This window comes from Cygnus atratus, chromosome 25 (assembly GCF_013377495.2).
Source record: "Cygnus atratus isolate AKBS03 ecotype Queensland, Australia chromosome 25, CAtr_DNAZoo_HiC_assembly, whole genome shotgun sequence".
Classification (NCBI taxonomy): domain Eukaryota; kingdom Metazoa; phylum Chordata; class Aves; order Anseriformes; family Anatidae; genus Cygnus; species Cygnus atratus.
Genome location: NC_066386.1, coordinates 2,612,501 through 2,635,696, shown reverse-complemented (window position 1 = coordinate 2,635,696; position 23,196 = coordinate 2,612,501). Strand labels below are relative to the sequence as shown.

At 62.4% G+C, this 23,196-nt stretch overlaps 1 protein-coding gene across 1 annotated transcript; it reads right to left on the bottom strand.

Annotated features, from left to right (window-relative positions):
- Positions 1-1,813: 1,813 nt before the first annotated feature.
- On the bottom strand, positions 1,814-13,810 carry NGFR (nerve growth factor receptor). Its single transcript, XM_035568517.1, has 6 exons — positions 13,769-13,810; positions 10,157-10,298; positions 5,704-6,063; positions 3,405-3,648; positions 2,192-2,352; positions 1,814-2,115 (listed from the first exon to the last, which is right to left on the bottom strand). The coding sequence occupies exons 1-6, from the start codon at positions 13,808-13,810 to the stop codon at positions 1,814-1,816; spliced, it is 1,251 nt and encodes a 416-aa protein (XP_035424410.1).
- Positions 13,811-23,196: the final 9,386 nt, after the last annotated feature.

Here is a 23,196-nt window from a genome sequence, read left to right as displayed (position 1 = left end):
GGGCAGGGACCTCCGGGTCCATCTCTCCAAGCCCTGCTCCAGCAGGACCACCCGGAGCAGGGCGCCCAGGACCATGTCCAGGCAGCTTTTGGAGCTCTCCGAGGATGGAGACCGGTTCCAGTGCTCCGTCACCTCCACAGTCCAGCATTATGTCCTGCTCTTCAGACAGAAACGGCCTGCAGGGCACCGAGCTCTCCCTGCAACGACCTCCACCAGGATCGGCCAAACCCCTTGGTGTCCCCAAGCTTCTCGCGGACCCGCTGCGATGGTTTTTGGAGCGAGCACGCGCGCGTTTCCCCACATTCTCCGTCGAGTCTTTAAGGCCAGAGGCGAGGTGGGAACGAGGACGGGGCTGCAAGAGGAAAGCTCAGCCTGCAGGTGGGAGGCCGGGGTGGCCGAGCAGAGGGGTTGGGGCAGGCACCATCACCCCATCACACGTAGAAACATCGAGCATTAGTAAAACAAGGCAGAATTATTTACAAGTCTTGCTTAGCTCCTTAAAGAGGGAAGGAAAATCTCCTTCTGCGCTCGGTGAGGTTTCTGGCTGAAGCAGGAGGCTAAGGGGGAGGCTGGAGGCTCAGCCGTACCCGGCTCCTGCGCTGTGTGAGCTCACCTTGCAGTCCTTGCTCTGCAAAAAGCCTCCAGGCGAGGGAGATGGCAAAGCTGCCCCATTTTGGGGGACATCCTCCAGGACTGTGCTGGCTGGCGGCAGCTCAAAAGCAGCCCTGGGTGCTCACCTGGCAGCTGCTCCTTCTGCAGCCTCACCGAGTGCCAGGAGGAGGGTTGATGTGCGAGCTAAAGGGTTGGGACCCCAGTGCCACCAGTCCAGGGCAGGTACAGGCCCAGTATGGGGTCTTGAGGAGGAGCTCCCCCCCCCCCCGGCTGCCAGCCCTGTGCAAGGGGGACAGTGCAATCGCACCAGGGTGGCTTTGCTCCTGGGGCATGCAGCGCGGGGATGCCGGGATTCATGCCGAGGGGAGGATGAGCAAAGCCCTTTTGTCGTGTTCCCGCTGCAGGCAGGCACTTTTGTCAGCCCTTTAGACTTTTGGGGTCCCCCCCCGTGGAGCTCCAGCACACCTGGCACTGGCGCAAGGGTGGTGGCACCCGGACGCCTGCTCCCCTTTTGGGGCTGTCCCCAGCATTCGGTGGCTGCTCCCCACCGAGGCCAAAAGCTGCCGGCCCCGAGGAACGTGCGTGGGGGCTGCGCACCCCATATTTCACAGTGTAGGTTGGGCTGCTGGAAGCCGAGTCCTTTCCCCCAGCCCACCCCCCTGTTGCACAGCCCACCTTAGGGACCAGCCCCCTCCCCAAATCCCGCCGCAGCAGCTCCGCTTCGCTGTGCCCGTCCCAGCCCTGCCCTTTGCTCGCGGTTTGGGGGAAGCAGCTGAATTTTGGGGCGGCGGAGGGGAGAGGAAGAGAACAGCAGCGTGGGGCATGGAGGAAGGGCAGAAGGGAGAGATCTGGAGCCCCAAGGAGGACGGGGAAGGGGCTGGAAGAAGAGAGGAGAGGAGAGACCTGAGAGTGGTGCTCGTCCCTGCGCTCACCCAGCTGCCCTTGAGGATGCTCCGGCAGCAGGCGTGGAGCGGGACCGAGCCCGGCTGGGTCAGGGGCTGCCGGGGGGGGGCAGCGGTGGGAGGGGGCGATACCGAAACCAGGAGCTCAGTGCATAGAGGGCCGTAAAACTGGGGGGCCCGGGGAGCCCTCGCTTCCTTCCCACCCTCCTCTCCAGGGGTCTCGGTGCCAGGGAGGGGAGAGGTGAGGGGGTGGCCAGGCACGGGGCCCCCGGCAGCGCCTCTCCCCCCCGGGCCGCCCTTCAGACGGGCGAGGTGGCGGTGGACTCGCTGTACAAGCTCTCGGCGATGTCCCCGCGCTGGATCTTCCGCAGGGCCACCAGGAGGGCGTCGAGGGTGGCCGTCTCCTTGGAGGACCAGTCGGCCAGGAGGGCGCGGGCGGGCGATTCCTCCCGCGTGAAGGAGTCAATGAGGTCCTCTTTGTAGCCCAGCTCCCCGGCCAGCTGCCGCCACGTCTCCTCCGCCGAGCTGCTCAGCAGCTTCTCCACCTCCTCCTGCTTGCTGGGCGGCAGGTTGGCGTACAGGCTCCCGTCTCCCTTGGGGGCTGCGAAGGGCGAAGGGCCGTTAAGGCGCTGGGACGCGGTGCCCCCGCCCGCCCCGCAGCCCCCGGCTCGCCCTACCTGGCCCCTGCGTGCCCTGGCTGGGCGGCTGCTGGTCGTGCAGGCTCTGGCTGTCCACCGAGATGCCGCTGTCGCTGTGCAGCTTCTCCCCCTCCGGGGAGGGCGTCTGGTTCACCGGGCGGTTGTTGGCCCCTTGCTTGTTCTGCTTGCAACTGTTCCACCTGCACGGAGAGGAGCAGGGCGGTGGCAGCCGGGGGCACTGTCCCATCCTGTCCCCCCCCCCCAGGCAGCATTCCCTGTGTGGCACCTCTCGCTTTGGGAGCAGCTTCATTGCCTTCTCCCCTGCTCGGAACCATTTTCCCAAGAAGTGTTTCCCCTGTAACCTCTGGCTCAACCCCTCCGGCAGCTGGACCAGGTTAAATCAGCACCGAGTGCCTCTGCTTTTGCAGCTGCCCAGCTCCTGAGCTTTGCAAGGACCCGGGACGGGACTCCCTCCTGCACAGCCCCGCTGCAGAAAGGCAGCTGCCGGCCGGCGTGCACACGTGTGCGCGCATGGAGCTGCGTGCGGGTCCCCACGTGTGGCGCTGCGCCCACGCGAAGGCGCAGCTGGGGCTTCGGCTGGGTGCACGCACCCACGTTGCTGCCTTCCCGTGGGTGGTGCACGTGGTGCTCGGTGCCCTCCGGGGCTGGACCGGGGCCACCGGGGAACCCGGGGCTGTGGCAGGGACCAGGGCGCACGCGGGGCGCACGAGCGGCAGGCTCGCATCTGGGCAGCACGTGTGGAGCTGGGCGGCTGCGTGAGCCTGGGCTGAGGTCCTGGTGGGGAAGGGATGCTAGGGGGACCCCTCGGGGTGCCTCCAGCCCAGGGGGTGTACGGGGAGCAGCCGAGCCAGCCCTGACCTGCGCGGGGCCAGGTGCACGCCCAGGGATGAACCGCTGAGCGTGATCGGCCGCGACGGCTGCCCGCGGCGTGCCAGAGCGAGCAGGGGGAAGAGCGGGAGGGGGTGTTTGTGTTGGGGGCAGTGTGGGGGCACGGCTTGCACCCACATCCTGCTGCGATCGCCCTCTTTCATCTCCTCAGCTGCCTTATTTCTCATGCATTTTTTGGAAATCCAGCTCCCGTCCACCCACCCTGCTCCCCTCCCTCCTTTCGCGGCGCTGTCGGTGACTGCTCCAAACGCAGGACCTCGGGGGGGGTGGGCACGGGCTGCTCCCCCCTATTCAACTCCCTCCTCTTCCAACCCAGCCCCACGGCTCTGCCTTGGTTCTCTACCTTTTGAAGGCAATGTAAGCCACCAGCCCCACCACCACGGCCGCCAGGATGGAGCAGTAGACAGGGATGAGGTTGTCGGCGGTGCCGCGGCTCACGACGGGCTGCGAGCTGCCCATGATGGTGGTGCCGGTGTCTGCCAGGGTGCTGGCCATCGCCTCGGTGTTGAAGGGGTCCCTGGTGACGGGCTCGGGGCTCTCTGAGCCCGCCAGGGATGGGGTGTGTGTCATCCAGCGAGGGTGGAGGTCTGCCAGGAGGGGAAAAACAAAGGGAAGAGTTAGCCACGTACCTGGTGGTGACTTGTAGCAGCTCTGGCACAGCCCCTTGTCCCCAAGCTTGTCCTTGCAAGCCAACCCATCCCCGGGCCCCCAGTCCCCCTGGACCCCGAGACAAGCCAAAGCTGTCTCGCCTTCTGAAAGGCTGATGGTGCCTGGTCGTGGCTGGGCTGCTTGGACACGGCTTTGAAGGTTTTCCTTTCCCAGCACTGCTTTGCTCAAGGCCTTCCCATTCAGCAAGGGACAAACCACGTATCTGTGCGTCCCCGTTGCCTATGGGCATCCAGCCTCGCACAAGCAGGGTTTATTTATCCCCACTGAGGTTTTGCTCCAGCCCTGGTACCGGGATGGAAGAGCAGCTCTTCCCCCAGACATGCAAGCCTGCTGGCTGAGCCCCCGGCTCCTGTCGCTGATCCCAGAGAGCTGATACGGGACTCGGTCCCCAGGACGCAGCCCCAGCTGCCACCCGTCTACAGCACATCTGCACTGAGACCTGTGTAAGGCAAAGCAGCTGCCTCTGCAGCTCGCAAGGAGCTGGGTCTGCCTGGGTTCATCTGCTGCCTGCAGCCTGGATTCATCCCCCCAGGGGGGAGCAGAAAGGGTGAACCCTCCCCTTCCCCTGGCCCCTGCCTGCTGGGTGCGCCCCGCCAGCCCAGCCCCGATCTGGGAGTGACCCCGTTCCCACCCATAGGTCCGCACCCAGCAGATGGATGTGTCTCGTCTTGCACTGGGAAGAGCTCTCACCTGCGTGCCCAACCCCCCTGCAGAGCCTGCCCCCCCCCCAGACCTTCCCGTGCCCCTCTCCAGGGGCTTTCCCTGTGCCCGTGGGCAGTCTCCGGGCGAGCTCTGCAGGGCTGTGTCCCCGCTGTGCCACACCGGGGCTGTGCCACGTCCCCGGCCACCCCATGCCCCAGGCATTTTGCAAGCTCGAGGCTGGAGCAAGCCCCAGCCAACCCCTCCTGGGCACAGCCCAATTCCTGCTCCCTGCTGCACCAGCCCTTGAACAACTGCAGACAAACAACCAGCCCCGGTGCAATCCCCAGCCTGGAGGTTACACCTCTGCTTGTGCACCCCGAGCTCTCCAGCATCACGACAGCACGGGGGACAGGCTTTGCAGCACCGGGGACACGCTTCGCCCTGCCCGCTGGCTGTCCCCGGAGGGGGGAAAGGAAGGGGTGGCCCGGCCTTGGCAGCTCCCCGTGCCAACCCTCCCAGCCGCGGCCCCCATCCGGATCCCGCTGCCCTTTGGGAGCAATGCTTTGGTGGCCGGCACGGCCGTATCCGGCGGGGCCCCGCTGGCAGCTAACAAAGCTCACCCTGTGCTCCTTGACTTATGGCTCCATTTACTCGACCCTTCCAAGGGATCAGCCAAAGGGAGCTGCGCTGGCTGCCGCCTCGTGCTGTGAATCAGCGGCGCGCGGGACAAAGCCCCTTTCTCAGCCGCTGGGGCTCAGGGCAGGAATTGTGCTGCTGCTGCCAAAGAGCAGCCGGGGCAGCCCCGGTGCCAGCCTAAACCCCCCTAAAAAACAGCCCCCACTGCGATATGGGGACTGTGCATGGCATGGGGCAGCACGGCCGGGCTGCTCCGCTGAATGATGCTCTCCCTGCACACCAAACCCTCCTGGACTGTGGGGCTGGCTGCTCCCCAGCTCTTTTTGAGGGCAGCAGCAGTTAATTCCCATCGAAAACCCATCGGCTGCCAGATTCCCTTTTGCTGAAGGCTCTGGCGACAGCGAAAGCAACATCCGAGGCTGCTGGACCTCTTGGCTGAGCATTTGCAAGGGGGATGAAGGCTCGCAGCAAGCGCTGGTTCGTTAGGGAGCTGCGTGCTGCAATGCCCAAGAGGTGGGGGTCTCAGCTGGACACGGGGTCCTCTCTTCTCCTCCACCCCCAGGGCCCTGCACCCTCCTCCCCATTGCTGTGGTGCAAAGGGAAACTGAGGCACGGAGCGCCGCAGATGTCTGTGCTTGCACCACGAGAGCCAGCGAGCCCTGCTCCCCCCTCCACGGCGCAAAAGGCAGCGGTACCTCTGCATTCGGCGTCGGAGGTGGCCGTGCACTCCTTCACCATCACCTCGTTCTCCTCGCAGATGGTGCAGGGCAGGCAGGGGTCCACAAAGTTGGCCTCATCCGAGAAGGTGCCCTCGGGGCACTCCTCGCAGACCGTGTCCTGCGAGTCCCTGCAGGGGAACATGAGGCCGAAGCCCACCTCGCAGACCCGGCACTCCTTGCAGCTCCCGCTCAGCTCGTCCTGGTAGTAGCCGTAGGCGCAGCGGCACACGGCGTCGTCCGACTCCACGCAGGGCGCCGACATGCTCTGCAGCCCCACGCACTGCGTGCACGGCTTGCACGGCTCCGTGGCGCTCACCGTGTCCGAGTAGGTCACGCCTGGGAAGGAGGGGGGCGAAAAGGGGGTGAGCAGGGGGCCACTGGGGTGTCCCCGTCCCCGCTGGCTGCTCTGCGCCCCGGTGGTGGATTTGCTGCAGCCCCCAGCTCCCAGCCCCATCCTGTCGGGGGAGCTGGGTTTGTGCAGGGGCTGCAGGCTGGGACCGGCGCTCTTCATCGTTTTCCTCCTCCTCTGAGACATGGGGAGAGTTTGCCCCACTGCAGCCCCCCAAAACCACCAGTCCCCTTCCAGCCCCTGGCAACTCCATGGCCTCCCCCTGCCCGTTCCCTTCCCGTTAACAGCAAATCCCTTTTTGCAGCAATTCCCCATGCTAAGGGGGGGGAATGCAGCCCCTAACTCGGGTCCTTTGAGCTCCTGCAGCCTGCACAGATCTCGCTGCTGTCCCCATCACACCCACCCCAGCCGTGCCCATGTCCTCGGTGCCCGTGTCCCCGAGCGAGCATCCCTGTGCGCAGCAAGGGCACCGTCCCCATTTCCGACCTGCGGACGGTCCCCATGGCCCACGCTGGCCCCGACAGATAACGCATCCCCAAAGCTTTCTCCTCTGCATCCTGCCTGGGAGGTCCCTGGGGGCATCTCTGCCCTGTGTCCCCCCCTCTTTGGCCTCGTGCTCCCCACCGGGGAGACGAGGGGATGCGGGAGGTGATGCAAACAGGAGGTTACAACACTAATTGCTGACTCTCCTCTGACCCCGGGGCTCCTTGCTCTCCAGTTTCACCCTGCAGGACTGACTCTGCCGCGTAAATCAATACCCTCCCAAAGCCCGCCGAGCCTCCCCCCCGCGTCCCCTCCTTCCCCTGCATGGTCCCCAAGGTGTTTGAGGTTATTTTTAGCCCAGCGAGCCAGGATCAGTGCCCGGCCTGGAAGGCAGAGTTGCTTTCCCTCCATCACGCTTTTTGCAGCGGTTTCCCCATGGCCCACGCTGCCGAAACGCGGGGGAAAGCCCAATCCCCCGTCCCCTCCATGGAGAAGGTGTTGGGGAGTGATGTGCAGTCCCTCAGGAAGGCAAACCAGCCACCTCTCCATCCTTAATTAGGAGCTGGGGATTTCCTCTGGAGGCTCCGAGGGCTGCGCGCCCGCCCTGCACTGGCCAACCCTTCCCCGTGACCTCCCGGCACCTTTGGTGGCCTCCAGCTTCCCCGGGTGGCCCACGAGAGATGGAGCCTCCAGGAGGAGCTGCTCTGGTGCCTCTTTTATGACATTTTCAAGACAGAGGGGAAGGAAGAGCCCCGAGATGCTGGTGACGGGCAGGGGCAGCTCGCCCGCTGCACCCCAAGGACAGGGGCACCGAGCCAGCACCGGGATGTCACCGGGGCTCCCCAAAGCCGTCCCTTCTCCTTCGGGGACAGGGGCTTCTGCACCAGCCACCTCGCACTTGTGCCATACACCACCGTGTCACGCGCAAACCGTGCCGAAAGCAGCGGATGCAGCTAATGGCAGGGGGGGCCTCGGCTGGGCGAGCAGCCCCTGCCCGGCCGAGCGGAGGCAGAGCCGCGCTGGGTCGGCTGCTGGCGTGCGCGGCTCCCATTAACCTGGACTCATCCCTCGCATTATTCTGAATTATTGATAGGCACCATTAGAGCGGGGAAGTGGCCAGGAAAGGCATACGGCTGAGTGGGCACATTTTCAGTGGCAGCAAGGTATCGGAGCTGAGCAAATTACAGCTGAGATTCAGCCGGGGCCCCCCTCCCTCCCGCAGCGATGGAGGCTGGCGAAGGGGGATAAATAAATCATGAGGCAGCCATCGGGGGGGTGGGGGGGCGGCAAGGGAGGGAGAGAAGAAAAATTATAATAAAAAAGCAAGTGACCATTTGGGCTGCCTTCAGGCTTTGACAGGGGTGCTGCTTTGATAGGAGCAAAAATTATTTGCGAAACGGTTTGGCCGATGGGTTGGGAAGCTGCCCAAGGCGAAGCCTCGCAGGCAGCCTGGGGTGGAGGTGGGGATTTTCGTGCCCACGTTCCCCGTGCCTGGCAGCCGGGGGTTTTTTTTGGGAGGGACGGGGCTGCCCACGCAGCACCCCTGGGGGCCGGTGGGAGCCCAGGCTGGGGGAGAAGGGTGGAAGCAGCTCCCAAAGGATCCCGTCCCCATCCCAGCACGGGCTGGTGATGGGTTTGCAGGTCTCCTCTCCATCCCCAGAAATCCCCCCCTGGGCCCAGAGGGCAACTGGGGACCTTTCAGCACCCGCACCCCCAGCACCCATCCGTCAGCCCCACCCAGCAGCTCCCAGCTGATGAATTTTGGGGCTCAGCCCCTGCTGCATCGACAACGAACACCTGCAGCTGGGGCAGGGCTGGGGGTAGAAAGCAGGATGGCCAGCAGCAAGGTTGGCTCCCCTTTTCTTTGCAGCTCTGCGGTTTGTTTGCTGGTCCCAGTTGATGCAATAAGGGGCCAGGTTGTCCCCTCGCCGCCCAGCGGGGTGGTGGAGGCCTGATCCTGCCCTGGGATTTACACCATGGTGCTTGGGTGAGTGAGGAGCATATCGGGGGGGGGGAAGCTCCCAATTGGGGGGTGTGAGCCATGGGGTTGGGGGGCAGACGGAGGGTTGTGGGGGAAACTGAGGCATGGAGGGGTGCCAGGAGCAGCCAGCCTTGCTGGCCCTTTGGCAGCAAAGCCAAGCAAGGTGCAAAGGGTGGTGCTGGGAGTGTTTGGCCCTGCCTGCTCTTATCCCTGCAGGGCTGGAGGAAGGGAGCAGGCCTTTTTGTCTCGATGCTTTCCAGCCCAGCTCCCTGACCCACCACAGCTGGTGCCAGAGGTTAATCCTGCTGGGGCTGGGCAGGGGAATCTGGGGTGCAAACCAGGGCAGCAGCACTCACATACAGCCACCAACACCCGTGCCCTGACGCACGCAGCCAGGTCGTGGTCTCTCTGTAACTTCTGCACCCGCCATCCTCCAGGGAGGGTGGAAACTCCCTTCCACCCCCAGTTCCCAGAAAGAAGGTGGGAAGTAAGCCATCCCCCAGCCTGGAAACGGAGGGGCTTACGTGAGATGTTCCCATCGGAGCATCTCTGGAACACAAAGCAACCCTGCCGTGCCCTCTGGGTTTGCAGCCCTGCATCCTGGGAGCTGGGCTGGAGCCAGGAGCAGCGAGCGAGCCCGCCCCAAGGTTGCAGCCGGTGCGTTGCAGCCTCCCCAGTTGCTCGGAGGGCAAGCGCCCTTCATCGATTTTGCAGGAAGGCAGAGGTATTTTTAGCACTGCCCTGACGCTGCTCTGTGCCGGTGCCGCTCTGGTTATGGGGCTTCTCTGGTTATAGGGCTTCTCCCCCACCGGTCTCTGCCTCTTTCGCTCCCCCCATGGCTGTGCTCTGCCCCTTCCCCCTCTCAAACCACATCCCTGGAGCAGTCTGGGCTTGGCTGGCACAGATTTTCCTACAAATACTTGTCCCCAGGTCTTCAAAGGGTTTGCAGCAGTAAATTTGAAGGGCAGATTCCTTATGCCTATCACGGCATTGTTTAAACGCTAATAGTTGGGCCACTTCATCTGTAAGCATTTACCCAGCCCGCCAGCACAAACCTGACCGACATTTACGAAGCATTTGACATAGGCAATGTGCCTGGAGTTGGCCAGCAGAAAGCTGTCCCCCCCCCCCCTTCTGTATCAGGAGCCTGTGTGATTTGCTTCTCCCTCCCCTAGCTTTATTTTGCAGCCTTTACAAGGTAAAAATAGCAATGGTACAGGTGGCTCGCTGGGAGACCGTGGTGTGAGCAGGGGAAAGTATTGGAGGGCAGTGCTGGTGAGGAGCTGGGGGACATCGGGGGGAGCAGTGCCCTGGAAGGGGGCCTGCAAACGTGCCTGGCACCAGCGCGTCCCAGAACGGGGCAGTCGCTGTGTCTGGGGCTGGGATTTGCTGGGCAGATGTCTGAAGGATTGGGGGAAATCCTAAAAGTAACGCTGCCGTTTGGGTGTGTTTGTGCAGGAGCTGGGCACCGGGAGGCTGCAGCCAGCAGCACAAAGTGCATCCACGCAGCTCTTCCAAGGGGATGCACACGGGGAGGACCCTGGTGCCTGCTTGTGGTCCCCAAAACCCCCCTGTGCCCGGCACCCTCGGCGGGGGTGGGGGTAGCAGGTACTCACTGTCCAGGCAGGGCTCACAGACGGTCTGGTTGACCCCGCAGGGCTGCACCACCCCCTCGCCCAGGTTGCAGGCTTTGCAGCACTCCCCGCTCGTCGTGTACATCTTGGTGAAGCACTTGTCCTTGGAGCCCCAGGCGGGTCCCTGGGAGAGAAAACAGAGCTGGGAGGTGACTCTCGGCACAGGATTCCCCCTGCAAGAGTGGGCAGAGGAACGCATGGCATCCAGGCGGGGTTGCGCCATGGGGTGGACACCCGATGTCTGGGCTAAAGGGGAATCGTGTATTAAATGCAGGGCTCGGGAGAAAGGGGAGTTAAATGGTTTTCCTAGGCAAAACTCGCTCATTTGGAAAGGCCCTCGAAGTGTTACTGATGGAGGCGATGAGAGCCTGCGGCTGGTGGATGGGATGGAGGAAGCAGGGTAATGGCACTGTTTGTTCTCATCTCTCCCCTGCTCCCCCTGAGGATGTTGTGCCATCCCAAAAGGCTCACCCTTCCCTGCCTGGCAGGCAGCAGGGCATTACCTCCAGGCTGGCTGCAGGGAAACCTGCCAGCCCCCAGGGAGGGTTTGGAGGGCTGGGGTCCCTGCTCCGTGCCATGCCCTCGCTGAGCATCGCGATTGGAAATCAGCCCCCACGATGGAATGAAGACTTTAAAAGGAGCAGAGAGAGCTTCAGCCATCTAATGGGAGTGAGTGTATTTGCTTATAAAACCTGTCATCACATATGGAAGCAATAAAAGTGCCATGAGCAGTGCGGTTTGGAGCCCCGCTGCACATGCACTTTGCAGCAGGGAGCAGCGCTGGCCGGGCTGCGGGTCGGACCCGCCATCCCTTTGCCATCAGGCTGAGCCTGGTTTGGGGGAAGAAACTCAATGGGAGCGTGGAGGAGCTCCCCCTCCCTGCGTCCCCACGCATCTGGATGCCTTGTCAGCCACTTGGCCGCCTCTCTTCTTCGCACAATGCGGCGTTATGAACTCACGGGTGCATCATCCGGCATCATCCGGCCCGGCCTGAGACAATGGAGCGCCAATTATAGGCAGCTGAATGACAAAGTGCTCCAATTACCCTGCGCTGGAAAGCATGCGCTCTCCTGGCTGGCGCTGCTTTGCCAGCCCGACCTGGCACCGGGCCCCGGCTGCACGGGCGAGAGAGGGTTTGGCATGGGGGGCACTTCCAGCGCCCCCAAACACCAGCTGGGGAATGAATGGGTTGGGGGGGGGGGGTGAGAAATGGGCTCGCTGTGCAGCAGGGACTCAGCCAGGCAGCAGGGATGTGCCCCGCTGCTTGCAGAGACCCAGGCAGGGCGCAGGGCTGGAGCTCGCCCTGCTGCTCCGCCTGCCCCATCCTCTGCAGCAATCCCCCCGCGCTCGGGCAGGTTTCTGCTCCCCGCAGCAGCGGCTGGGAAGGAGGGAAGCATCCCAACGTGCCTGGCTATAAATAGGGCTGGGAAGGCTGGGGCCAGCAGCTGGGGCCAGCAGCAGCCAGCTCTCCCACGCCGCCCGCGCCCGAGGCAGCTGCGAGCAGCCCCGCGGGGCCGGGACCCGGCTGCGTCGTTTCCTCCGTGCAAAACCCGGAGCCCCGACAGCTTCCCCCTGCTCTCCTCAGGCTGCTGAGCGACACCCTGTGCTTCCCCCTCCCGCTGCCAGGTCCTACCCTCGGCGCTTCTAAATGGTGTGGAAAATGCAACTTCCAGTCCCAGGTGCTGCGCCCCCCCCCTCCCCGCCTGCATTTCCCTTTCAGCTCCATCTCGAGCACTGAAACGTTTGTGAAGATTAACACGCTTATGAGGGGGGCACATGGTCTGCATTAGCCCGCTGAAATGTGCATGTTATTAACACAACTCCTGTTGACAAAGCCACAGGTATTAACACTATAAAGCATCTTGACAGCTGGACCGAGCAGGGGGGACGCGCAGAGGGTGCGAGCAACACCTTTGTGAGCTTTTAATTGCTTTCTGAGTTGTGCCTGTACGTTTCTCTCCCCTAGCAGACGCTGCCGGTTGAGGAGATGGCCTTGGAGGAAGAGCTACGCAGAGCGAGTTCTGCGAGGCACCATTATCTCCCCAGCCCTGGCACAGAAAACCGCGTTGCGCCGGAGCTGGGAACGGCGGCGACGCTGCAGCTGGAGATGGGCCCAGCGGCAAGCCTGGATCCGAACCGCCCGCGAGCCTGACAGACGGGCTCTGCATTTTTTGGCTATGCACCCTGTCTAGAAAAGGCCAAACCCCTGGCTCCGAGCACTCCCCAAACTTTGGGCAGCACGAAGAGCCACGTCTGAGCTCGCCGGGTCCGGCCAGCCCTCGGCGCAGCAGGACGGGCAGGGCTCTGCCTCCTCCCCTGCTGAGCTCCTGTCCCAGCAGCACAGGTAACGAGCCATGAAACTGGGGTTCTTGGGGTTTGGGGTGGCCCTGGGGCTGTGGCCACAGCTGTGGGAGCACCTCTAGACCTGTCCCGGTGAGGGATCAGAGGGGCAGTGGGGTTCCCCCTCCCCTGCGAGGCTGGGTGGGCTCGGCAGGTGTAATCCTCGGGGACACATCCAGCCCTGACCTGGGGAGGTGGCTGCAGGGTTTGGGGGACCCCGAAGCCCTGCCTGGCTGCAGGAGGCTGCTCCAGGAGGGAGGAATTTCCCAGGGCTGAAATCACTTGAATCATATTGGCTGGGATCAGGTCTTGCTTTCTCTGCCACCGGTCCTGGGGAGCTCGGCCAGCCCGGCCCCCGTGCCACGGGTGTCCGAGGGAAGGGGACCCTCTGGCACAGAGCCCCCGGCCCCGCTCTCCTCCTCGGTCTCAGAATGAAACCGCTGAAGCACGGGGTTTAACATCTGCCCAAAAGGTGTCCTGCTGCCTGCCGAGCCCCCCGGGACCCTCCCCCAACAAATCCTGCGGCAGCAAAAGCCCCGTTTCTGCCCCAAGGAGCTCCATCTGTCCTGGTGCACCCAGTCCGTGTGTCCCGCTCCGGGCATCCCCCTCTTCCCTGCCCCCCCCACGCCCTAAAGTTTTGTCTGTGGCACAGGCTGAGGCTGTGCCTGTCCGGGGGGCTCGCGCTGCGGGGAGGAAAGCTTTGCCCTTCCTACAGGGCATTGAGTTTGGAGCCGGGCAGGTTTGGGGGAAGGTTTGGGGCCATGGGGTTCAGGAGATGAAGGCACAGGGGTGGGGCTGCTCCCCCCCCACACCACCACCACCCTTTTTCCCGGGAGGAAAAGGATGGCAGAGCCCAGCTCGGTGCTAGCAGGACACGAGGGGCTGCACAAGCCATCCCGAGGGGGTCCCCATCCCCACCCACCTCCCCGCTCCCTTCCTCTGCGCCCAGCCGCGCTCTGCTTGCCCACCCGGGGGACCCTCCAGCCCGGCTGCCCGGTGCCTCCGGGACCCTCCAGCCCTCTATATTTGCCCTCCCCGCCTTCCACTTGCCCGCTACCCCCGGGACCCTCCAAACAGGAGGCTGGAGAGCCCCGGGGGCGCAGCGCCGGGGTACCCCGGCTCCTCTCCATCCCACCTCCGCCCGGTGCCCGCGGGACCCGGGGACCCCCCGCGCTCCTTCCCCGGTCCCTCCAGGGCTCCGGGCTCCCCGGGCACCTGCGAGCAGCCCTCCCCGCCTCCCGGCCCGGCACTCACCGCCGGCAGCAGGAGCAGCAGCAGCGGCAGGAGCCCGGCCATGGTGCGCGGGGGTCGCCTCGCATCCCCCGAGCAGCGGGTGCGCGGCCGGGCTGCCCTCCCTCTGCCGCCCGCCGCCTCGGCAGCACCAGAAAAGGGCTGCAAGTCCCTCCTCCTCCTCCTCCTCCTCTCCGCCCCCGGAGCATCACGGCGAGCAGCAGAGCCAGCACCCTCCTCTGTCGGCACACAAAGCCCGGACCCCCCCCCCCCCCGCCCCAGCAAGAACCCGCCGCCCTCCCACAAAGCGTTTTTGGGGTGCGCTCCCCCCAGCCCCTCCGGTGTTCGTGTCCATCTGTGCACCCTCCTCTGCTGTCCGTCCATCCATCCCTCTGTCCAGCCATCCATCCCTCTATCCATCCACCCGTCTCTCTCCATCCCCTCTAACGCCTCCATCTGCCCATCCCTGCACGCACCTCTCCAGCTCTCCACCAGTCCCTGTCCTCACCACGGGCTCGTTAATGGGTTTTTTAATTATGCTGCAGGCTCAGAGAGAGGCTCCGGGCAGGTCAGTGGCCGTGGGTGGAGGGCTGAGGCTGGGGTGGGCTCACCGGACCTCCTCTAGCTGCGTGGGCAAGGCACAGCATCCTGCAGGTGCTGGTGACACCCCCAGGACCACGACCCCTGCCAGGTCTGTGCCAACCCTCCGGGTGACAAAGGGAAATTCCCAGCAGCGAGGAGGAGATGCTGCTGTGCCCGGAGCGGCAGCCACCTGCTCCTCTTTGTAAAGCCACCTGCTCCTCTTTGTAAATCCACCCTCAGGTGTAAAACCCATAATGACATCCTTAATTTCCTAAAAATCTCCCCGCGTGCTGCTCCCTCCGCTTTCAACTTATTCCAAGGCAGCCCCGTCCCGATCCTGCCCAGCCCCGGTCCCGTGGTGCTGAGTTGTTAAGCTGCGTGTAAAGGAGAGGGAGCTGGAAATGTCACGGCCTTTCCCCGGCTCGGTTTGGCCCCCGCCTTGGTGTGTCAGCACCAGAAACGCTCTTTGTGGGGCTTGTTGGAAAAAAGCAACGGGTTTTGTGTGGCTTCGGTGAGGAGGTTTGTTGGAAACTGCCCAGAAACTCTGGCGCCAGGGGCGGCTCCTGGGGCTGGGAGAGAAGGGGGACTCCTTCACCCCATGACTTTGCCGCCCTGCCCCAAATGCCTTTACCTAGCACGGGATGGAGCAGGGGGTGTCCTTTATGGGGCCGGGGCTGCTGTCTGGCTGTCTCTCAGCTTTGTGCTGCGTTGGGATGGGGACTTTGTCACGCGGATGGGCGCAGGCTGGAATTCCTCTTGAAAAGGGAGCTACCGACCTGCCGAGGTGTGCGGGGTCAGCAGCTCCCGGCTCACCCCGCTCCAATGGGCAGCCGGGAAGGGCTCTGAGGAAAGTCCCTCTTTAAATAGGATTAAACTGAAGCCGCCGTTTGTTCTCCGGCACGGAGACGCGGGAACACACGTGTGAGCCTCATGGCCATGGGTTTGCCGGCCAGAAAGCCGTGCCGGGGCCAGGTGGGGACAGGGCAGCGCCCACCAAAGCTGGGGCGTGGGGTATGGGAGTGCTGCCCACCCAGCCATGAGCTCAGCACCCCTCTCTCTATCCCGTGGTTTCAACGCTTGGAAACGGGGCAAAGCTGCCTGCGGACATCTGGTGGGGCTGGGCGCAGCGGGGGGAGCAGCCCGGGTCTCTTGCAGTTTGAGTTGCCTTTGTCGCTTTGCTGCAGCGAGCCGGCTGCTTCCTTGGGCCGTTTTACGCATCCTTCCATCCCGGAGCGATTTGGGGTCTGCCCCCCCCCGCGATGGGACGCGCTCGCTGGGCTCTGTTTGAGGGCACAGCGCGTGCGAGGGGAGCTCCCCGACCCCAGCGCCAAGCGAGGACTTTGCAGGAGGGTCTGACACCGCGGCACGAGTCACCCCGGGGAAAAAAAAAAAAAACATCACGGCGACACAAACCAGAGCCAGGCGGACAGAGACGGCCGCTCAGCTGGGCCGCATCTGCACGAGGCTGGGCTGGCAGCCAGCGAAGGTAAGTGAAAACTTCTGCTCCCATCCCAGCCCTACGCGGCTCCTTTGGTGATGGGACTCGCCAGCGCTTTTCATTAAATCCCACCCCCACCCCCCCACCCCCCGCTTTTATTTTTTTTTCTGTCCCAGAAAGGTTGTGGCCCTTTCCTGGCTCCACGCAATGACAAAAGGCCTCTTAAAAGTCTGCTGTCACCTCTCTGAATTAAAACCAAAGACTCCAGGGGTTTATTTGCTCTGGGATCGTCCTTTTGGCTGCCGGTGGGGGTTGCAGGACAGCAGCCAGTGATGTCCTCCAAGTTTTACCGAGAGCTACATCCACCCACAATCAGCTCCGTGTACAAGCACGGCTGGCCACGCTCCTGGGACAGCTCGTGGCCATTGGGAGATCCAAAATTGTGTCTTGGTGATGCTCCAGTTCCTGCTCGGCCACGGCGGGACGATGCCACAGGGACTGGCACAGCGCTGGCCTCCAGCAGGGCTGGTTTTGCCTTGAGAGCACGGTGGTGAACAGCTCATCTGCAAGCTGCCTGCAAGGAGAAAAAGGGCTTTTGGGGTTTGTGCTGGCTCCTGGCCTCCTTTCGGGCTGGGGGATTCACAAACAGGGGATTCGCTGCTGGAGGAGCAGCGGGGGGCTCCTGGCTCCAGGTAGCTGGTTGGGCTTGCCCTTGTTGGTAAATGGGGATGAGCAAAAAAAACGTGGCCGGGGCTGAAACCAAGGAGCAGAGAGGTGAGGTGGGAGCGGGGAGGAAGACGGGGCTCGGAGCAGCCCAGGAAAGCGCGGCTGCTTCGCATGTGCTTGGAGGGGCTGGGGGCCAAAACGCCTCCGCGGGGCTGGTTTGGGACCGAGCCCGCGGCGGCCCCAGGCGAAGCATCCCGTTGGCGAAAACATCACCCCTGGGAGACACAGCTGTGCCCGGCGTGCCTCCCTCCCCCAGGAAGGGGAGGTTTAATTAGCGAGAGCCCAATTACAGCTCGGGGAAGTTTTGCATCAAGTCCCTCTCAAGGCCAGAGCACCCGTCTCGAGCTCTCGTTATCTCTCCTCAGGCTCGTCGAGGTCTTCCCCCCACGCGCTTCGAAGTCCAGAGGTCTGCAAGCAAACATCAGCAATGTTTTCCCCCTCTCCTGCCGCCCCACCAGGACTTGTGGGGCCCCCAGAAATAGCACGAGTTAAACACTCGGCGCGAGTCCCTGCCTTCAAACTTTTTATTGATTTTACTAAAAAGCATAGGTAATTACTTTCCCGACAAAGACAGCGACGCGGTAATGGTAAGTTATAAATAACGATGAATAAATAATACACGTTGGGAAAAGAGCAGCGTGCTGCCCCAGCTGTTCGCAGCCAGCGTGGAGAGCATAAATAAAGGGAAAGGAAAAGGCAAAGAAAAGCCCGGGCAGAGCGTGGGTGCCGCCGTGTTACGGGATGGGCTTCGAGGGCCGTGGCTGTGCTGGGAGCAGGGAGGGAATTAGGGCTGGAAATGAGGCTGGGGGCTCGTGCTGCAGGCTTCAGCGTGGGGTTTCGTTCTGCCAGGAGCCACCTCCTCCAAGGACCATCCCTGCAGGGCGGGGAGGAATTCATGCAAATCGGGAACAAAAAGCACATTCTTTTGCAGTGGAAATAGAAAGAGGAGAGGATTTTTTTTTTTTTTTGGTCATTTGCACCCTCTCGGCCACCTTTCCTGAGAAATTTGCACCTTGAGCCACTTGGCAAGGGCCAAGCCCGCCTCTAGAGAGCTCGAAGCCACGGGGGGAAGCCAAGGGCTCCCTCTGGTTCTCCGTTCGATCAGTGGGATTTGGGCACTTGAAAGCTTTTAAGGCTTGAGGCCAAGGTCAGCTCCCGTGCGCTGGGCTCGTGGCCGTGCTGCTCGCTCCCATCAGCTGCTGGGTGCCTCTGGCAGCTTTGCAACCACCCATTTGCTCTCCGCAAAGGAGCTGGCAGGGAGCTATGGGGTGAGCAGCTCCATCTTCAACAGCGATTTAGAAACCACCGGGCACCTTCTGCGGGGAGCTCTGGGTGGCCCCAGGCTCGCGCAGCAGCTTTTTTTTTTTTTACCATTCAGGGGCAAACTGCTCTCTGCATTTAGAAAGCCGGGGAGGGACTGCCCTTAACACCTCCCCTTTTCCCCTTACTCCCGGGGGTGCACGCAGCCTGCGAAATGCGTGGAGCGCTCCAAAACCCCGAGCCTGGGCTCCGCAGGGAGTTATTCCCATTGAATGGGACTCGGAGGGTGGCAGCATCCCAAACCTGGGGCTGCTTTTGCCCATTCGGATGTTCCCACCCTGGCCTGGGGAAGAAGCTCCCGCTGTCTCAGTGTGTTCTCGGTGTCTTTTGTACTCACCGGTACCGCCGCAACCCGTCGGTGTCGGTGGTACGAATCCGGGCGGATCACGCAGAGATCGACCATTGGTGCTGGGGACGGCGCGCAGCAGCGAGGAGGGCAGGAGGGCTCGGGAAGATGTGGGGGTGCGTGGCCAGGAGCTGTGGATTGAGGCCACAGAGCTCCCCTGGTGCTGCCTGCGGGTCCCGAGCAGAGATCACAGGTTGATTTTGGCTTCTGGGTGTCCTCGATGGTGGCTTGGAAACGTGGGAGGGGTGGGGTGGGGGGCTGCAGCCTCGCAGGCTGGTATCCAGCATGGGGCGAAGGCTCCAAGCACCCCAACTGCAGGTCTCCAGGGCAGGAGGGACGTGACGTTCCCCAAACTCCCCCAAACCTGATTTCCATTACTATCAAAGTGTCCCGGTCTGGTTTCGATTACACTCCTCGATTTCCATGCCTGTAATTTCTCCTAATGTCTCTCCAACCGTCCCCCCCCCACCCTTGTCTTTTTCATTTGTTAATCTCCAGCCCCAAGGCTTCCCATCCTCCTTCCCTTCCTTTTTTTCTTCCTCTCGCTGTCCTTCCAGCGTGATCCATCACCCGAGCGCGGCAGGGGGGACTCGCGGTGCTGGCGGGGACGAAGCTCTGGTGCCTTATAAGGACCGAGCGAAGGAATCTCCCGCGAGCGGAGCCCACGGTGTCCAGGAAACTCGATCCCTCCTCGGGATGGAGCGATGGCAAAATCATGAGATGGTAAAAATAGACTGTGCTTTGCCTCCCCGAGCAAGCGAGGCGATTTTGCACAATTTAAAATAACGCTCTGCTCAGGGCCAGGCAGGGGGGAGAAACTCTCTCCTCGTGGCACGTATAAGAAAGGACATAAATATGTCTGCGGCAGCCACCTTATCAATATTTTTCTGCTTAAGGTATGGATTGGTTCCACATGCCAGGGGCAGGGCTGCCTTTCTTCTCACCAGCCTGGCTTTTGGGAACCGATTGATTCAGTTTTGCTGCTGCTGGATCAGGAACTCTGCTGTTAGGAGGAGATGAGCGTCAAATCCTCCATGGCGGTGATAGGACGGAGCAAGGCGGGGAGCAGAACGGGGCAGGACTGGGGTTTCTTTCCCTTGACTCTTAGATGGGCTCAGTGTTTTCTTTTTTCTTCCTTTTTTTTTTTTTTTAATAAATTCTTTCTGGAAGTGGACATTTATTTTAATTGCTCCGGTGCTCAGCCTGCTGTGGGCTGCTTTTCAAGCTGCTTTCCAGCACACACGTTGCCCAGACAAGATCCAGGGGCATTTTGCCTCCCTCTTCCCTCCTCCCATCATCACACCAGGTGGGCATGGAGTTAGTGGATGAGTTAGAAATATCTCCAGCTAACTCTGCTGTGCCTCAGTTTCCCCACGTGAGAAGCAGGGAGCTGATCCCTGCCCCTCACAGACACCTGGGAAGCTGAGCAGTTCCTTGCCAAGCACTCAGAGATGCTGTCGCTCTATTTATTCATCGGCAAAAATAAAGGTGCCAGCCCACAGATCAGGGGATTTTCTGCCCTGCCCGGCACAGGGCTGCTTTCTGTGTCCATCCCAGTGCACGGTGCTACGGGGACGGGGACATCACGCAGCATCCTGGAGCTGGACGATCCCCCACAGAGCATCCACGTTGCTTTTCTTGGCCCAAACGTCAGAAAACCCAGCGAGCAGCTGGGAGCTGCCCAGCAGAAAGCGCTGGCAGCGCTTTGCCTCCCCTCCTGCCGTCCCCTGGCTGTCAGGAAGCAGCCCAGACGCCTACCAGGGGATGCCGTTCCCCTTTTTACTCCCTTTGCTGCCAGACTCAGGAACTCAGCCTGCTGTGACCACCTGCACGCTCGCACTGACCGCATCCTGGACCTCTCCCGACAGCAAGATTCATCGCCGCGCTCGCCCCGCTGCCCATCGCTCATCCTGCCAGCCCCGGTCACTGGCCCCAAAGGCTCGGGGTCATTAAATCAACCTCAGTTCCCATTTCTCCCCCTCTCTGTGGGTTTCTGGCACGGCCCTGTGACATCCACAGTGAGTGGGGGGGTGGCAGGTTCGGGGGAAGGGACGGGGAAGGCGGGGTCTGAGCCCCATCCTGGAGCGGGGGGGTTCATCCTGGCCCCATTTGGGGCGAGGAGGTGATCCAGCCTGGCTGTGAGCTGACGGGGATGAGTAGAGCAGCTGCAGTGCCCCAGCCCCGCTCATTTCCTTCTCACTGGGGTTGTCCCCCGTTGGTTTTGCTCTCGCTGAGGTCTCTGGTGAGCTCCTGGAGACGAAACGCCCGGCCTGCACCTTCCTCCTCCACCAGGGCTGCACCTCAGGAATGCCACCTCCCAGGGACAAAAGGAGCTTTTCCTCTGGGATTTACTCGAAGCCAGCTCTGGGATCCGAGTCCCCTTCGTGCAGGGCTGTAGCTCAGTCCTTTCGCCCAGAACTGGGGTCAGCACCGAGCCGGGAGCGCAGGATGCAGCCACTGGGGGGGGGGGGGGGTTGGAGCATCCCAAGCACTGGCTGCCAAATCTCCCCCCCCTTCCAGCCACTGTTGTAGCTGAAGCACAAGCAGCATCCCGCGCCCTGCCACGCTTTCTCCACGCCTCGAAGCAGGGGAATAAACCCCATCGGCTCACAAATTCCTCATGAACTCGTCCTCGTGTCCATCCCAGCAGCCAAATCGCTGTGTGTGATGGACATTGCCCTGCTCTCACGGCTGCAGGATGAACCTGAGCACGGGGAGCTCAAATATAATCACTTTTGCTCCTTTTACGTGCCCCAGTCTCGCCGTCCACAGGACTGGAAGGGGAGCGTGGGATGCCCTCAGCATCAGGGGTCTCCTGTGTCCTGTGGTTTTGATTAAAATGCAAAATATTTTGGAGCCCTAAACGGAAAACAAAGCGAGCCATCGAGCTGGGTTTGTTTAGTCGGGATAATGATGCTATCAGTGATGTCAGCGAACCGGGGGGTCTCGAGTAGCCCCCGGCGGCCCCGTTCCTTCCATCACTGTGTGGTTCCCCCAGACCTGTCCCACTGATGGATGAGCCCTTCCCATTGCCTTTAGCAAGGGCGAAAGGTGCCTCCTCCTGAGATTTGGGGTGATTTGGGGGCTTTTTGGGGCCAGGCTGGGGGACATGAGGTGGGGGGGGGGGGGGCAGCTCTGGCTGCTGGGTCTCTCCGGCCCCAAACCTGCTTCTTGTTAATGCCCCCCGAGGTCAGCCCGGTGCCCCCGCCTTTAATCAGCGCGCTGGGGCTGTCTGCTTGCATTTCCCTCCCTGTCACCACCCCCCCGCTTGCTTTCATCAAGGGGTACGGCTTTTTGGGAGCTGTCTGGCTGCATTTCCCTTCGCTCCCCGCTCCGTGCCCACCCCATTCACCCCACAGCTCCCCAGCAGCCGACGCTTTCCTCCCGCAGCCCCCGGGTGCCCACCAGTGGCTCCCCTGGTATGGAGGGGGGGGGGGGATTTGGGGTTCACACCCCAGTTGGACTCCTTGCAGAGCCGCAGCAAGGGCTAAAACAAAGAGGGGAGGCTGAGATTTCAAACGAAGCCCAGGCTGATGCTCGCAGATACGGTCCCTATGGCAACTGCTTTCAACGCCCCGGCTGCAGCATCCTCGCCTTTTCGTCTCCTTTTGTGCCCATCCCTGCGCAGAAGTGGGGCAGGAAACCTCCCGGAGAGGGGGAAGGGGGGCTGGAGAGGGCTGCGAGGGGAGGAGGGAAATGATGGGGGGGTTCCTAGAGGGTTATGGGGGAGACAGACTGGGGGAGCCCCCCCTGCTGCACCCACATGCTGCTCCAGGAGCACTGGATGCGGAGACCTCCAAATGTTTCCCCTTCCAGCTCCGGGATAGGGGAACAGCTTGCTTGGGGGTTTCAGCCTTTGTGCCACCTGATGGGGACCCCTTCCCTTGCTTTTTCCCCAAATCTTCCGGTCTGCAGGATGCTGAGGCCCTGCACAGCCCACGCTGATGCCCCCAGCTGTGCTCAGAAATTGCCGCGGGCACTGAGCCCGGCTGGGCTGAGTTAGGGGCTTGGAAGGTGGGGGCAGAAAGGGGATGATGCTGGGAGGGTTAAGGCACTGCACCTGCTATAAAAGCAGAACTTCCCCCTACCCAAGAGCAAGTTTTCTTGGTGTTATCAGGCTGTTGTTTCTGCCTTAGTTTTCTAGAAAGCTTGCAAGCTTTTATTTATTTATTTATTTTTTGTGCAAGCGTTGCAGGTGGCGGCAGCTCTTCCCGGGGCTCGGCTGGCTGCATTAAGCAGCAGCGATGTGGTCGGGAGAAATGCATTTCCATCCATCTCCCTGCAGGAGGCGGGGGGGGGGGGCCCTGATTAACGCCTGGCAGCGAAGTGCTCCTCGAGGTGGAGAGCGCGGGGGCGTGATGGGGAGAGGGGCTGCGCCGCTCCTTCCAGGCTCATCGATATTCCTGCAGGGAATAAATCCTCGAGGAGAATTACTGCTGCAAGCCAAGGGAGCGAGGCAGGGAGCTGGGCGGGGGCAAAGGATGTGGGTAAATCCATCTGCTCCCCCCAGGAGGTGTCCCCACGCAGGAGGGTGCAGCCGTGGGGCTGACACCCCTCGTCCCCAGGGAAATGCCAACCCGGAGCGGGAGCCCTCGTAGCTATGGGGTCTGGCAGAAGCAAGCCCATAAATAAACAGGGCGTGGGCTGAGCTGCAACGGGGCAGCGCGGTGGACTGGTGTGGGACCGGGCAGACTGGGAATGCAGCTCCCGGTCCCCTCGGGCTGAGCCTGGCGCAGCTCCAGAGCCGGTGCCCGGCCGCTGCCTCCCCCAGCTCCCCGCGTCTCCGGAGCCTCTTCCCAGCAACTGTGATTGAATCAGAAGGGAGCTAATTTCCCAGCCTGCTGAGACGATGAGGTAAACTAATTGCTGCCTTCATTCCCTATGCAAATGAGCCGGCCGCGGGCCCCTGCAACAAAGCCCAAAGCATCTGCAGGGAGCGGAGCTCGCGGCGGGGTGGGAGCCGCGGGGGCTTCGTGCTGCTGCCCCCGCACCTATAGCATCCATAGGGCCCATCGACGTGGTGCTGACAGCTCTGTCCCC